Raw genomic sequence first — 16,593 nt, 5'->3', positions numbered from 1 at the left:
TGGTTGGGTAAGGGGAAACTGGGTAGAGGGTACTTGAGAACCCTGTGCACAATCTTTGCAAGTTTAGTATAAATTTTTTTTTCTTTCTGAGATGGAATTTTGCTCTTGTCGCCCAGGCTGGAGTGCGGTGGCACAATTTGGGCTCACTGCAACCTCCATCTCCCGGGTTCAAGTGATTCTTCTGCCTCAGCCTCCTGAGTAGCAGAGATTACAGGCATGCACCACCACGCCCAGCTAATTTTGGTATTTTTTTTTTTTTAAAGTAGAAACAGGGTTTCACCATGTTGGCCAGGCTGGTCTTCTCAAACTCCTGACCTAGGTAATCTGCCTGCTTCAGCCTCCCAAAGTGCTGGAAAATGAGCCACTGTACCCAGCTAACTTTAGTATAAATTTAAAATTATTCCAAAATAAAAAAATTTTAAAAACTCCATGAACAACATCTTGTCACTCCTTTGTTTAAAATCCTTGAATAAGTTCCCACTGCACTGAAATCCACACTCTGCCGTGTCCCCATAGCTCTTACATAATCTAGCTTCTATTGCATTTTCAACCTCAGTTCGTGCCAGTCTACTTATTCTCACTCCTAATGCTCTAGCCAGCGGTTTTCCAACAGTTCCTGGAATATGTGAGGCTGTGTCAGGGGCCAGGGCCTTTGTTCCCTGCATTAGTTTGTGGGGTCAGCCATAACAGAACACCACAGATTGGGTGGTGTAAACAACAGAATCTAATTAATTGTCTCACAGCTCTGGAAGCTGAAAGTTCAAGATCAACGTGTCTGCAGGGTTGATTTCTTCGGAGACCTCCTCCTTGGCTTGCGGATAGGCTGCGTTCTCCCTAAGTCTGCACATGTTGCACCCTAAGAGTCTGTTTGTTTGTTTATTTTTGAGACAGGGTCTCTCTCAGTCACCCAGGCTGGAATGCAGTGGCACGATCTTGGCTCACCGAAACCTCTGCCTCTTGGGTTCAAGTGATCCTTCCATCTCAGCCTCCTGAGTAGCTGTGACTACAGGTGTGCGCCACCACACCTGGCTAGTTTTTGCATTTCTTATATACAGATGGGGTTTTGCCATGTTGCTCAGGCTGGTCTTGAACTCTTGAGCTTAAGCGATCCGCCCACCTCAGCCTCCCAAAGTGCTGGGATTCCAGGTGTTAGCCACTGACTGCATCCAGCCTAGAGTCTCTTTATGTGCCCAAGTGTTCTCTTCTTATCTGAATACCAGTCAGACTGGATTAGCGCCTACTCTAATGGCCTCATTTTAACTTAATCCCCTCTTTTAAGGTCCTGTCTCCATGAATAGTCACATTCTAAAGCTTCCACATATGAATTTGGGGTGGAGGAACATATATCTCATCAGGCTGGCTCCTTCCCGTACTCAAGCCTCACGGGGACTTTTGTCTTCCCTGAGGCCTTTCTGACCACATGGCCTCAGGCTGAGCTCCCTCTAGCCTGTTTATAGCTTTCCTAGCAGTTAGCACTGCTGTAATTCTTTTGTTTGTTTACTTGCCTATTACCTGCTTCCCCCCCTCCATGATTAATGGAGGGCTGGTTTGCCTTTTTTTGTGTGTGTGACAGAGTTTTGCTCTCATTGCCCAGGCTGGAGTGCAATGGCACGATCTCAGCTGTCCACAACCTCTGCCTCCCAGGTTCAAGTGATTCTCCTGCCTCAGCCTGCCGAGTAGCTGGACTTACAGGCATGTGCCACCATGCCCAGCTAATTTTTTGTACTTTTTAGTAGAGACGGGGTTTCTCCATATTGGTCAGGCTGGTCTCGAACTCCCGACCTCAGGTGATCTGGCTGCCTCAGCCTCCCAAAGTGCTGGGATTACAGGCGTGAGCCACTGAGCCTGGCCTGGAGGGCTGGTTTGTCTTAATGGTGTGTCCCCGATCCTTCTCCTAATGCCTGGCTCATAGTAGGTGCTCAAAACTTGTTGAACAGCAAAAGGTTTATTGATACTTGAGACAAAATTAGAGTCTCATTGGGAAATCATCATGAGTGCAGTTAATCCCGAGGTGTGGCCATCACAGTAATCATGTCTCATATTTGCATGGCACTTTACAGTTTATGAAGTGCTTCCATGTAAACGAACCTCTATGCATCCCCCACACCCTGATGGAAGCATTATTTATCCTATTTTTTTTAAAAACAAAGAAACCAAGCCTTGCTTGCTTACATTGATAACTGGAACTTCAATACTGATCTTTCTGTTTCACAAAGAACAACTTTGTGTTCTTTCATTACCACACAGAGGAACTAGAAATGAAATACATTCCAGACACTTCTTTTAGGCAGCCTCCAAGGAGACCTCTGTGAAAGACAGAGCTTCAGGTTTCCAGGAACTAAACTGGACATTCTCTCCATTTTATCAGAGGAGTTTCTTTGCCAAGGAATAATGTCCTTGGTGATATGTGGCTAATGAGAATACATATGTTACCCAGGTCTTTTTATTGTGTGAGTGGGAGTGGAATGGAGTGGGGTTTATATATGCCTTTTGTAAACTGTCGTATTTCCAGGAGTATAAAGAAGTGAAGACATTTGGAGAACCTGTTTTCCTAAGTGTTGCTTTTAAATAGCACTTAATATTTCCTTAAATCTATAGTTCTCAGTCTTGTTGCCCCTCAGATTCACCTGGGGGAGCTGTAAAAATCCCAATGCCGGCGGGGGGAGTGGCTCGTGCCTGTAATCCCAGCACTTTGGGAGGCTGAGGCGAGTGGATCATGAGGTCAGGTGATCGAGACCATCCTGGCTAATACGGTGAAACCCCGTCTCTACTAAAAAAAAAAAAAAAAAAAAAAAAAATTAGCCGGGCGTGGTGGCGGGCGCCTGTAGTCCCAGCTACTCAGAAGGCTAAGGCGGGAGAATAGCGTGAACCCAGAAGGTGGAGCTTGCAGTGAGCCGCGATCATGCCATGCACTCCAGCCTGGGAGATACAGTGAGACTCTGTCTCAAAAAAAAAAAAAAAAAAAAAGGAATTCCAATGCCTCCCCACCTCAGACAAATGAAATCAGAATCTCCAGGGCTGGGACCACAGCATCAGTGATGGCTAAAGCTTCCCAGGTGATTTTTTTTTTGGGGGGGAGAAGGAGACTTGCTGTGTTGCCCATGCTGGAGTGCAGTGGCATGATCTCGGCTCACTGAAACCTTCGCCTCCCGGGTTCAAACAATTCTGCCTCAGCCTCCCTAGTAGCTGGGATTACAGGCATATGCACCATCATACCCAGCTAATTTTTGTATTTTTAGTAGAGATGAGGTTTCACCATGTTGGACAGGCTGATCTCGAACTCCTGAGCTCAAGCCATCCTCCCTCCTCGGCCTCCCAAAGTGCTGGGATTAAAGGTGTGAACCACCCCACCTGGCCCTGGTGATTTTAATAGGCAGCTGTGACTGAGAACTGCTGGTCTAGATCTTCACGGGGCTGGGGACGGCATAGCCAATGTCTCCTAAGGGAACATATCAGGTTCAGCCTCAGGGTAGACTCTCAAACTTCTCACACGCCCAGCTGGAGAATTCCGTGTTCTGGAAGGGAGTGTTCTGTCCTTCATGCTCATTGGCTGGTTTAGACCAGCCTGCACCCAGGACCCGTTAAATAAAAATCCCAGGGGGCTGGGACCCAGGCATGAGTTGTTAAAACTTCTCAGGTGGGTCCAACGTGCAGGCAAGGCTGGGAAGCACCACTTTAAATGGTGCCTGCTTTGTTTGGAAGAGGAAGTAAAGTAGCAAGGCTGCCCCCATTAACCCCATTGAACACCAGTAACCTGGCAGCCGTCACCACATGAGCAGCCTCTCGTTCAGCTGAACCAGGCAGTGCTAAGCACGGACTCTTCTAGGTCTAGATTTATGGCCTTGGACAAACAACAGAACCTTACCTTGGCATGGTGCCGTCCTCCCTAGCACTAAGGAAAGCCCAAATAATTCTCCTAAGTATGTGCATAAAATAAATGGGCCTCAATTTAAGACAACTTCCCCACTGCATCCTGGTTAATGTAATCACAGTTTGCAGGTTTTCACAATCATACGTATACTGGTTTTATTTTTAACAAGGAAGAGAAGATATTTATATCTACTCATACTGCCACTATTTTTTTCTTACTAGATACTGGGTCGCGTCAAAAAATTACTTACATGGTAATTGATAATAGGATAACAACATGTACTCAATTCAACCACTATCATCAATATGACTATCAGTAGCCTCTTTCAATTTAATTATTGCTTCTTATCGTCATCAATTTCATTAAATTTTTGGCAGGTACGGGAGGAAACAGTGCAGATAGCAGTATGAAGGATGGTAGCTGAATGATAAGAGTGTACACCCAGAAAGTGCAAAGAAATGAACTGAGTTTATTAAATAGTTTGGAAATGCGGTGAGACAAGAGAATTATCCACTACTGCACTGCTTTCCTTAGCAACTCTGCCTCCCACCAAAAACTCCACACTCAACCCAGGACAGAAAAAGAGCACACCAGCATATGCCTTGGCTTAAAACACCAGTTTTGAATCCCCGGCTAGATAAAGCTAGCATTTAGTAATTAAAGAATTGTTAGATAAATATATATTTCTCATGTTCAGATTTTGAAGTATTAACAAGTATGAATGGAAATGGATGCAGCCCTCCTTTTCTTCTTTTCTTTTCTTTTTTTCTTTTTTTATTTTTTGAGACAGAGTTTCACTCTTGTTGCCCAGGCTGGAGTGCAGTGGCACGATCTCTGCTCACTGCAACCTCTGCCTTCTGGGTTCAAGCAATTCTCCTGCCTCAGCCTCCCGAGTAGATGGGATTACAGGTGCATGCCACCATGCCCTGCTAATTTCTCTATTTTTAGTAGAGATGGGGTTTTGCCATGCTGGCCAGGCTGGTCTCAAACTCCTGACCTCAGGTATCCACCCACCTCAGCCTCCCAAAGTGCTGGGATTTCAGGTGTGAGCCACCGCACCTGGCTGCAACCCTCCTTTTCTGCCTCTCTGGGATCAAACTTGAACTTGCTGAACAGCAATTGCTGCTGAATATGTAAATTAGAGGAGGGCAAATTGGCAAAGAAGTCTACCAAAGTGGGGCTGGGCTGTGTGGTCCAATGGCCTCAGGAGCAAGACCTGGGGTCCGTGGAGCAGAGTCAAGCAGAGCCTGGGGGGGCAGGAGGTGGGAACTGGGCCAAAAACACATTTAGGGCCTCTTCAATGTAACAAGATGGCAGGACTGGGGCTTGGGCAAGTTGGGTGCCATGACAGGGAGACAAGGAGCAGGTCCCCTGGGCAGTTCCAGAGTCCACAGGCTGGGGAGAGGTAGGCAAGCTGGGCTACAACAGCTGAGATTTCTCCTAGAGAAAGCAAACTGTATCCAAGGACCGCTCGGAGTGAACAGGTGATCGGTGCTTCTCTTGCAGGCCAGCCTAAGTCTCAAAGGGGCCTGGCCCTTGGCGTGGGCCTGGATCCTGATTGTAAGGTGGATAACTTGTTATTTTAAATTCCTAGGAGGGTAGTCAAAAAACCTTAGCACCTGCCAAAAAAGGGATATATAATAATATATAATCACCATATGAATTCTGGGGACTATTTGAACTGGGCAGAGGATAAACCAGATTACAGTGGTCCCACCAATCTATAGCGATCATAGTGAGCCCACGTGTCCCCTCTGTGCCTCTTTTTTATTTCTAGGTGTCACTGTGTCACCCAGGCTGGAGTGCAGAGGTGCAAACATGGTTCACTGCAGACTTGACCTCTTGGGCTCAAGCGATTCTCCCACCGCAGCCTCCCAAGTAGGGAGCTGGGACCACAGGCGTGCGTGCCACCACGCCTGGCTAATTTTTTAATTTTGCAGAGATGGGGTTTCCCCATGTTGCCCAGGCTGGTCTCAAACTCCTGACCTCAGGTGATCCGTCCACCATGGCCTCCCAGAGTGCTGGGATTACAGGTGTGAGCCATAGCGCCTGGCCTCTCTATTCCTTTTCAAATGGAGAGTTGTTTTGAATGAACTCATGGAGATAGAGACATAGAGAAAAAGAGAGAAAGCAAGGAAATTTGTTTGGAAAGACTAAAAGATATTTAAAAATTTTTTTTCCAGCCAGGCATGGTGGCTCACGCCTATAATCCCAGCACTTTGGGAGGTCAAGACAGGCAGATTGCTTTAGTCCAGGAGTTTGAGACTAGCCTAGGCAACATGGTGCAATTCCATCTCTAAAAAAACACAAAAATTAGCTGGGCATGGTCGTGTGTGCCTGTAGCCCCAGCTACTCAGCGGGGCTGAGGTGGGAGGATTGCTTGAGCCCAGGAGGTGGAGGTTGCAGTGACCCAAGATCGTGCTACTGCACTCCAGCCTGGGTGACAGAGCGAGACCCTGTCTCATAAAGAAACAAAAAAATTCCCCCATATTTTCATATTATGCCAGGAAAAGCAATTCAGGCAACTGAACTTTATTATCCTTTTCATGGGAGTCCACAGCTACACGAAAATAGTCAAGCTTACTTCAATATCCAGTGACCAGGTTTAAAGAAGTACACTGAAATATGGAAGGTGGTACAGCCAGGAAAAATCATTATGGGGAAGCATACTTCATGGCATGTTAAAAATAACATACTTTATGATTCAATTCAGGAGGAATTGGTTACAAAATAAATTTGTCCATAATCTGCAACATGAACCAAATCGCTAACAGAAGTCATCTCTAAATTGTGGGACTGCTATTGATTTTTCCTTTCTTTTTTCGATACTTTCTTTTTGCATTTTCCAAGTTTGAATAGCCATGTATTAACTTTTTTTTTTTTTTTTTGAGACAGAGTCTCGCTCTATTGACAGGCTGGAGTCCAGTGGTGCAATCTGGGCTCACTGCAACCTCTGCCTCCCAGGCTCAAGTGATTTTCCTGCCTCAGCCTCCTGAGTAGCTGGGACTACGCCCGGCTAATTTTTTGTATTTTTAGTAGAGATGGGGTTTTGCCATGTTGCGCAGGCTGGTCTTGAACTCCTGAGCTCAGACAATCCGCCTTGGCCTCCCAACATGCTAGGATTATAGGCGTGAGCCACCGTGCCCGGCCTACTTTCTAATCAGAAAAAAAAAAAAAAAAAATCACTATTTTATAAGGATTCAAGTTTAAACACAGTGTGACACTGTTTTAGACATGGTGGTTTTGATGAAATTGGCCAGCAATGAGCCTGTGATTTTGGCCTGTGACAGGATAATGGCCCTAAACATTCCCCTTTGGGCTGCCACTTCAAGGAGACACTAACGATGGGGTTCCTGAACATAGTGATGGGATAGTACTTTTACCAGCTGTATACTCTCCTCTAGGAAGTTCCATGAACTCTGGGGAAGCCCTGAAGCTTCCAGATCCAGGTTCTTCCTTTCAATGGGTCCTGAGGGAACCCACAGCCTAATCCTGGGAGAGGCTTTTGGTAGGTCAAAACAGTCACCCCCAAAGAAAAGAGAACTTAGAAATGTACTGCCCCAACAGAAAGAGCCTGGGGGTAAAAGCCAGGTCAGAAGATGGGTTTTAACCAACATTAATAAGCAAAATACTTGGCTGAAATTTAGTAGAAGTCAGAATGCCTCAGGAGGTAAATATTTTGTGGGGGTAGCACCTGATTTTAAGGTAGGATGTGTGGGTGTATACAAATACCACATGTGTGTAAGTAAGCATATATGCAGTATGTACACATACATCTGATTCTATTTCCTTTTCTTTCTTTTTTTTTTTTTTTGAGATGGAGTCTCGCTCTGTGGCCCAGGCTGGAGTGTAGTGGCACAACCTCAGCTCACTGTAACCTCTGCCTCCCAGGTTCAAGCAATTCTCCTGCCTCAGCCTCCCAAGTAGCTGGGATTACCGGCGTGCCCCATCACACCCAGCTAATTTTTCTATTTTTAGTCGAGACAGGGTTTTGCCATGTTGGCCAGGCTGGTCTTGAACTCCTGATTTCAGGTGATCTGCCTGCCTCAGCCTCCCAGAGTGCTGGGATTACAGGCATGAGCCACTGCACTGGGCCTGTATTTCCTTTTCTGTTCACACTTATCTGACTATATTTCCTTTTCTGTGCACACATATATTTGATTGCATTCCCTTTTTGAAGTAAATATGAATAGGCGTTGAGAAGATATGTACTCCGTCCAATGATGAGAATCCAAATCTTGAAGTTCCTAGTACCCTGTCGTCCTCTCCACCTCCACGACAGTCACCCCAGTCAGAGGCTTCTGCTCAGAGGCCCATGGAAAGCACATAAACATGAGAAAGAAAAGCTAGACAACAAAAGAATTCCAGGGAAAAGTCCCAGGGAAATAACCCTCAGAAGCCAAAGGCCAGAGCATCTCTGCGGTCCCAGGCACAGGTCCCACTGCTGGCCCTGGTCACAGAGGAGCTGTGAGAAGTGCTGCAATTTTCAGAGCCCAAGAGGTGAGCACAGCATGGAAGGAGGGGCTACTCACACTGTCGTTGCTTCCTTTGTTGTCCTCATACTTGGTTTCTATATGAATGGAGAATTTCGGCAGAAAGGAACACTGTGGGAGAAAAGCAAACTTCCATTAGCATGACATTTTTTCTCTCTTCCTATATTCAGCAGAGCTTCTGAATACTTTCCTGGCCATTTGGTTGGGAGCACCGCACCAGAGCAGAAATGTTAAGATACTAAGTCAATATCCAAATTCAGACAAAGGAAAGCACCTTTAGGACCACGAACACAGTTTCATCCAGACAGAGGTCAGGCCACAGAGAATAACCAGCAATAGAGGGCAAGTCCCTGAAGAGGACATTTCCAAAAGGAATATGTTCTGTGACTCCTAGCGTAAGCTTTAGAAAAGCAAACCCTTAAATCACACCAGTGCCAGTTCTGGGGAGTTTACCTTTGGGGAGCAGCTGCCATTGCTGGATTCCTGGGGACCCAGCCTTAATCTTTATATAAATGCTCATATAACATTAGCAAGGGGATATAGTAGAACTTTAAAATCATAGATTATTGAAGTCAGACAGACCTGGCTTTTATTTTTAATTTTTAAAACATAAATTTATTTTTAAAGTAAAATACAAAAATTTTTTAAAATTTTATTTGAAAATTAAAATTTAATTTTTAATTTTTAAATTTTATTATTTTTTAATGTTTTGAGACAGGGTCTTTCTCTGTCGCCCAGGCTGGAGTGCAGTGGCGCGATCTGGGCTCACTGTAACCTCTACCTCCCAGGTTCAAGTGATTCTCATGCCTTAGTCTCCCATGTAGCCCGACTAATATTTATATTTTTAGTAGAGATAGGGTTTCTCCATGTTAGCCAGGCTGGTCTCGAACTCCTGAGCTCAAAAGATCTGCCTGCCTTGGCCTCCCATAGTGCTGGGATTATAGGTGTGCGCCACCATGTCCAGCCTTCTTTTTCTTTTTCTTTTTGAGACAGAGTCTTGCTTTGTCACCCAGGCTGGAGTGCAGTGGTGTGATCACAGCTCACTGTAACCTTGACCTATGGGCTCAAGCGATCCTCCCGCCTCGGCCTCCCAGGTAGCTGGGACTACAGGTGTGTGCCACCATGCCTGGCTAATTAAAAAAAAAATTTTTTTTGTAGAGGCAAGGATCTCTCTATGTTGCCTAGGCTGGTCTTGAATTCCTGGCGTTACGCAATTGTCCCGCCTGCCTCCGGCCGAGACCTGGCTTTTAATATGTAATTTGGATAAGTCATTTAACTTATCTGAACCCCAACAGAGTTAAAACAGGAATAATAATTATTACCTAAGAGCAACACTGTGAGGGTTAAATATTAATAAAATGATGTTTTAAAAATGTATAGTTAAAGAATGCATTCAGCAGACAGCATCCATGGGTAGAAACTGAACCAGAAAAGGCAGCCCCCCTCTTTGCCCACGCGAGGGAGAGAAACCCCAAATGCAACCCAGCCCTACGGCCCCAGTCTCGCTGGGTCAAGTTCTATGCATTCAGTAGATGTGAAGGGTTAAGGTGGCTTGAGAAGAGAATTTTGATGGATGTCGGTGTAACCACGCTCTGACTAGCACTAAGCTGGGCATTAACTTTCTTGGCCACCAGAGATAGGATTGATGGCTAATGGGCACAATGACCCAGCAACTGCATTGGGATCTGTGGGTGTTGGGGAAACCAGACTTGGGCTGATAGCATTACGGTAACAACAGGCTGGATCTCTTATACATGTTCCTGGCACTCATATACTATCTATACCAGACACTGCTACAAATGCTCTGATGTGCTCACTCATTTATTCCTGGCAACAACCCCATGAAGGAGGTACTATTACTATGCCCCCTGCTTTAAAGATGAGGAGATGCAGGTACAGAGAGGGTAAGTAAATGGCCTACAGTCATGCAGACAGGTGGCCTGGTCCCAGTGTCCATACTCTTCATCATACTGAGTGGTTCTCAAAGAGGAGTTTCTGGACCAGTCCCAGCAGCCCAGAATTGTTAGAAATGCAAATACTTGGCCAGGCATGGTGGCTCATGCCTGTAATCCCAGCACTTTGGGAGACCAAGGCGGGCATATCACCTGAAGTCAGGGGTTTGAGACCAGCCTGGCCAACATGGTGAAACCCGGTCTTTACTAAAAATACAAGAATTAGCCGGGTGTGGTGGTGCACCCCCTGTAATTCCAGCTACTTGGGAGGCCAAGGCATGAGAATCGCTTGAACTTGGGAGGTGGAGGTTGCAGTGAGCTGAGATCGCGCCATTGCACTCCAGCCTGGGCAACAGAGCGAGACTCCAACTCAAAAAAAAAAAGAAAAGAAATGCAAATTATTCAGCAGACCAACTAAATCAGAAACTCTGGAGGTTCAGCAATCTGTTTACCAAGCCCTCCAGTGTATGCTGAGGCATGCTCAAACTGGAAAACCACCTGACTATAGCACACACATGCTTCAGCCGCACAATGACCATGCTCCCCTTTTAGCCCGGCTGAGATCCCTGGTGGCACCCGCACAAGAAGGCAGAGGCCTGGGATGTGCCATCGATAATTCTCCTGACATCACATGCCAGGGCGCGTTCAGCACGCATCTGTCTTAATCTGAGTGAAACAAGCCATCTGAACCGTGACTAAGGAAACATGGGAACAATCAATCCCAGTAATTGCCTTTATGGAGAACGAGGCCCTGCGATTATTCATTAACACCTTCTCTGCTGTCTCCTCTCAAACTTCTCACTCCATAACCGCCGCCCTCACACCCGGGTCCAGGTAGCACCAAGGAGCAGCTGCTCATCTTAAATGAAGACGCTGGAGGACTCGGAGCCCCACAGCAGACATGGGAACGTGGGGGGATGCCCTGGCTGAGACCCTCTTAGACATGACAAGCCTTTAGGTAAATCGATTTTGTATTTATGTCCCATAATTCACATGAGAGTCAATCCAAGGAGTGGGGAGAGCACAGAGTCGGGGAGCATGGGTGCGGGTCTCGGTGCACCGGAGTGAAACACTGTGAGGAGTTTTTACCCACTGAACCTCTAAACCACTTAGCTAGCCTAACACATGAATCTTAGCATTTGCATATTAAACCCAATTATGAAATGCAAAACTCCCACGCAAATGAGCAGATGTTATTTTTGAGTGGGGACTTTGGTTATTTTCGTATCAGAATGGCAACCTTGCCACGGGGCTGGGAGTGCACCTGGCTTCAGCATGGTGGCCGGGGAACGGCTCCTGGTAACCCCAAGTGGGTCAGCACTTTCTCCTCCAGCAGGTGGTTGGGGCTGATACTCCCCTTGGGATGTCCGAGGACTCGCTCTCAGAGCCCTGGGGTGTGCGGGTGTCTTGAGTTAAAATCAGAATTATCTGTGGCTCTGGGCTTCTTCAGTGCTGTCACTGAAATCTCCCTGGGGAGATGTCCGTGTTAAGATAACCTTCTGCTTCCCCCATGCAGGGTGGTTTCTCCCAAAATCCAGCCCACTAATCCTAGCGGAAGCTCTGCCTTAAAGTGAGGTCTCTGATTTCTTCCCGATTGGCTCCCTGTTATATCTCACCCACTGATCTATCCTAAATCCCTTCCCCTCTCAAGGTCCCCTGCCTGGCTTCACCCTTCTCCCCTCTGCCTCGCAGCTGATCACTTTTTTGAGTCATAGTTTAATGAGGACATGAACCGCATGATAGAAACACTGACACATCCCTTTCCTCCATTACAAATCTGCTTATTTCTTTAAGTTTCTTATTCTTTGTGAGTCAGAGAAAGATATATCCTCCTCTTTTTCAGTGGAGAAATATTATAATGAAAAGCACTGAGACATTAGAGCCAGCTCACTTGGGCTCAAATCCAAGATGTATTAACCCGGGCAAGTTATTTCACTATTCTCAGCCCCAGTTGCTCCAGGTGGAAAATGGAGACAATCCTTCTCCACTCTGTAGGAGTGTTTGGAAGATCAATGAGATCACACAGCTAAACCCCAGCACAGTGACTGGCACATAGTAGGTGCACAGCACAAATGATTTGTAAGCTTTTCTCTAGAACCTTGTTTCATTGATTATTTGCATCTTCTCCCTGCTTCCTTCCCGCAGCCTAAAAATATAATGAAAAGTGTCATAGTCTTACAAAATAAATAAGCACAAAGTTCCCTTGATTCTATTTCTTCCCCCATCTATAATCAATTCCATGTCTCTCTCTGTCTTCATAAAAAAACTTATTAAAAGAGTAGTCAGTGGCCGGGCGTGGTGGCTCACGCCTGTAATCCCAGAACTTTGGGAAGCCGAGGTGGGTGGATCACCTGAGGTCAGGAGTTCAAGACCAGCCTGGCCAACATGGTGAGACCCCATCTCTACAAAAATACAAAAATTAGCCAGGCGTGATGGCAGGTGCCTGTAATCTCAGCTACTCAGGAGGCTGAGTAGGGAGAATCGCTGGAACCCGGGAGGCAGGGGTTGTAGTGAGCCAAGGTTGCACCACCACACTCCAGCCCGGGTGATAGAGCAAGGCTCCCTCTCAAAAAAAATAAAAAAATAAAAAAAGAGTATTCAATGTCAGTGCTTCCTGTCTACTTTTTTCCACCTCCCACCTGATCATCAAAGGATTTTCAAACCAGCATCACTCTTCCATGTGCACCCTGGAGACCTCTCTAGGCTGCAATACGGCTGAGCAAGTTCTCCATCCTGAGCAGCAGTTCAGCCTTCTCTTCCCTCCTCCACTCCTTCCCTGCAGGAGATCCCTCAGGTCCTACCCTACCTACAGCCTCTTTTCTTGATCCAAACCCTCTCCCCTGGTGATCTTATCTGCTTCTGACTTTTCGTGATTTTTGTGGGCAGACGCCTCCCAAATCAACATTTCAAATTCCAACTCCTCTCACATTTCCAGGTGCCCACTGGCTATCCCCAACAATCGCCCTACAGGTTCCTTAAACTTGAAAGGACCGGACTGAATGTGAATGTTCTCCCTGACTGTACTGGTACCCTAGAGTTATTGCAGCCAATTCCACAAACTGGGTGGCTTAAAACAGCAGCAATTCATTCTCTCACAGTTCTGGAGGCCAGAAGCCTGAAACCAAGGTGTTGGCAGAGCCACACTCCCTCTGAAGACTCTGGGAGAGAATCTGTCCTTGTCTCTTCCAGCTGTTGGTGGCCCCGGTAGTGGGTGCATCACTCCAGTCTCTGCCTCCGTCTTCACATCTCCTTCTTCCCTCTGGGTCTCTGTGCTCTATTCTCTTCTTACAAGGACACCAGTCATTGGATTTGAGCCCACCCTAAATCTAGGTCCACTGCCCCTTCCCTGGAAGACTTCTTGCTGCCAGGCTTTTTTTTTTTTTTGGCCCATGGTACTCTCAGCCCAAAATTTCTTTCCTAAATCTTACTCAAAGACCATCTCAAGTACCACTTTGGAATGATTATCCCACGCATGTGGCAGTATTCCGTTTGTCCCTTTATCACGGCACGTGTCTCCTTTGTCACCATTACCATTAGCTATATGTGTCCCAGGCTCACCAACCAGGTGGTAAGCTCACCCTCTAACAGGAGGGTGCCCCCCCCAACACCAGCAACACTAGGAATGGTGCACGTCAAAGTCGCCCCCCTTTTTCTTTATCCCCCCTTCTTTACCCAGCTTCTTCGGGTGTTTAGTTTAGGTTTTGCTCAAATAATGTTTGCTCAAATAATGTTTTCTGTAACCACGACTTTTGCTTCCATTAGGAATATACCATCTAACATAGTCATTCTCAATGTCAACGGGGAGAGGGGGACCCCACCTCCCAACCCTGGACTTTTTCTCTAAATGTGCGCTGTTCCCTAAAGATCCTGATAAACATCCTTGAGTGGAGGAATTCTGTATCACCGAGGGATCTGTCAGGAGTGTGGGCATGGAAACAATGTTGGGAACCCTGATGTAACACACCTGAACTCGCTCCAAGAAGAGAGACACTAAGGTTGTCAGCCACTGGCTAAAACAGGAAGACGTCTCAGGGCTTCTGAAGCATCCAGTGCTCTCTAAGGAACAGTCATTTGGAAATGCTGAATGTTGAAAGTCCCATTTGGCCCACAGCCTATGAAGGAAAGACTGAAAAACCCACTGCAGACAGAATTCTGAGATAGCCTCCAGAGTCCCGGCCACTGGTGCACACATCCTGTGTCATCCTTCCCCTCGGGTGTGAGCAGGACCCGGGGATATGACGGGTTGTCACTCCCTTGGTTGCCCCCTAGAACCTTCAGAGGGAGCGTAGCCTTTGATTGACAGCAAAAAGACAAGACAGTCAGTCACTCCTCAGACTCTGTCTCAGTATTTAAGACTTCACTTGAGAAAAAGCAGAGATTCTGTAGTTGGCTTTGAAGTTGTGAGATAGCCACGTGGATAGGACCCAAGGGAGGTCTACTGGGAACTGAGAGTGACAGCTGGAGGAGAGCCAGCTAGAAAACACGATTTCCGTCCTACAACCACGAGGAATGAGTCCTGCCAACCACCAGTGGGCATGGAAGAGGACCCCGCATCTCTGGTGAAACTAGAACCTTGGCTGGTGCCTTGATTTTCCACCTGGCGAGTCCCTGGGCCAAGGACCCAGCGAGCCTGGGTTCCAACTCCTGACCCATGGAAACTGCAAGATGACAAACTTGTGTTATTTTTCTTTTCTTTTCTTTTTTGAGACAGAGCCTCATTCTGTTGCCCAGGCTTGAATGCAGTGGTATGATCATAGCTCAGCTCGCCATAGCCTTGACCTCCTGGACTTAAGCAATCCTCCCACCTCAGCCTCCTGAACAGCTGGGACTACAGGCATGCACCACCATACCCAGCTAATTTTTTAAATTTTTAGTAGAGATGAGCTCTCACTGTGTTGATCAGGTTGGTCTCAAACTCCTGAGCTCAAGCAATCCTCCAACCTCGGCCTCCTAAAGTGCTGGTATTATAGGCATGAGCCATTGCACCCAGCCACTTGTGTTGTTTTAAGTTGCTAAATTTGTGGGAGATTTGTTACACAGCAAGAGGAAACCAACACAACACCCAGCCTGCTGGCTGCCTTCTTCCCAATTGCCCATCTGGCTTTCATCTGTGTAAAGCATCACTGACTTTGAGGTTCAAGCATGTGCAAGGGAAGGGGGAATTGGTGCTTTTTCTGACTTAGTAGTTCCACCTATGACGTCACCTGCTTTGTCAATCAATGGCCACTGCTTATTGCCCAGGGTGGTATTTACTAGTAACTGATGTCAGCAAGCTTGTCATTATCTGGTGTCCAGATGCAGCAGCAGGCACCTAACCCACAGAGAGGGAGCATGGTGATTTAGTAGAAAAAAAAAAAAAATACAGGTGTTTAGAGGAAAACAGACTTCAGTTCAAACCCCAGCTTCTTTTCCAAGAAACTGTGTGACTTGGGGCAAATTGCCGAACCCCTCTGAGCTTCAGTTTCCTCATCTATCGATTGGAGACAATCGCAACCTCAAAGCTGTGGGGTGACAATGAAAAGAGATAATGAATATCCAGGGCCAAGCAGCACCTGGCGGGTGCTGGAGAGATGTTGGTCCACTCCATTGTACACTCCTAGGCAATGGACGAGAAAGCTGAGCTGGGGTCAAAGGCAGAGCCTCCACTATGAAGACGCAAGGATGCAGAGGCTTCTGGAAAGGCACCCATAGGACACCTGATGGCTCCTGCCCATGGCAAGGAAGGTGGCCAAACCACAGAGCAGATATGGGCTCTTCCAGACTCACTCTGAATCCCTGACCTGCTCTGCTGCTGAGGAAATGTCACCACGTGTCCCAGGCTCCATCCTTGGCAGCCCTTTCTTCTGGGCAGGTGCCCCTTCCACTGGTCTCTTCTCCGAGCTTTCCCTTGGCCCCCTGCTGACTTCATGCAGGGAACAAAAACTCTACCAGGATCCCTGTGAACTCTTTTCTTTCCTAGATCTAAAGGGCGCACCTCTGCTGGTTCACTCTGCCCAACTGCCAAAACCAAGGCTCAAAGAAGTTAAGAAACAGAAGCATAAAACAGAAGTTGGGAACCCTTGAGGCCACAGAGATGACTCTGCTTACAGGCAGAGGGGGAGGCACAAAAGCACTCCTGTCCCCGGAGCCTGGGGGAAATCAGTGAGTCATTTCTGTCCCTCTCCACCTCTTCTTCCTCCTCTGGGCTCACTCCAGGTCTGGAATCCTCTTTCTCATGAAAAATCTTTTCTTTTTTATCTCTCTTCCTCTTCTCGACTAAAGGCACAGCTTGGCAGGG

At 46.9% G+C, this 16,593-nt stretch overlaps 1 protein-coding gene across 1 annotated transcript in view; it reads right to left on the bottom strand.

Moving 5' to 3' along the window:
* The window catches only part of PITPNC1 (phosphatidylinositol transfer protein cytoplasmic 1), a 316,307-nt gene that overhangs the window by 108,641 nt on the left and 191,073 nt on the right, over positions 1 to 16,593 (bottom strand). The window contains exon 5 of the mRNA XM_005584753.5: positions 8,404 to 8,475. Coding sequence (XP_005584810.2) covers positions 8,404 to 8,475 — 72 coding nt within the window. The remainder of the gene's footprint in view (positions 1 to 8,403; positions 8,476 to 16,593) is intronic.

This window comes from Macaca fascicularis, chromosome 16 (genome assembly GCF_037993035.2).
Source record: "Macaca fascicularis isolate 582-1 chromosome 16, T2T-MFA8v1.1".
In the NCBI taxonomy this organism is placed as follows: domain Eukaryota; kingdom Metazoa; phylum Chordata; class Mammalia; order Primates; family Cercopithecidae; genus Macaca; species Macaca fascicularis.
Note: the sequence above shows the minus strand (reverse complement) of the source record. Positions and strands in the feature narration are given on the sequence as shown.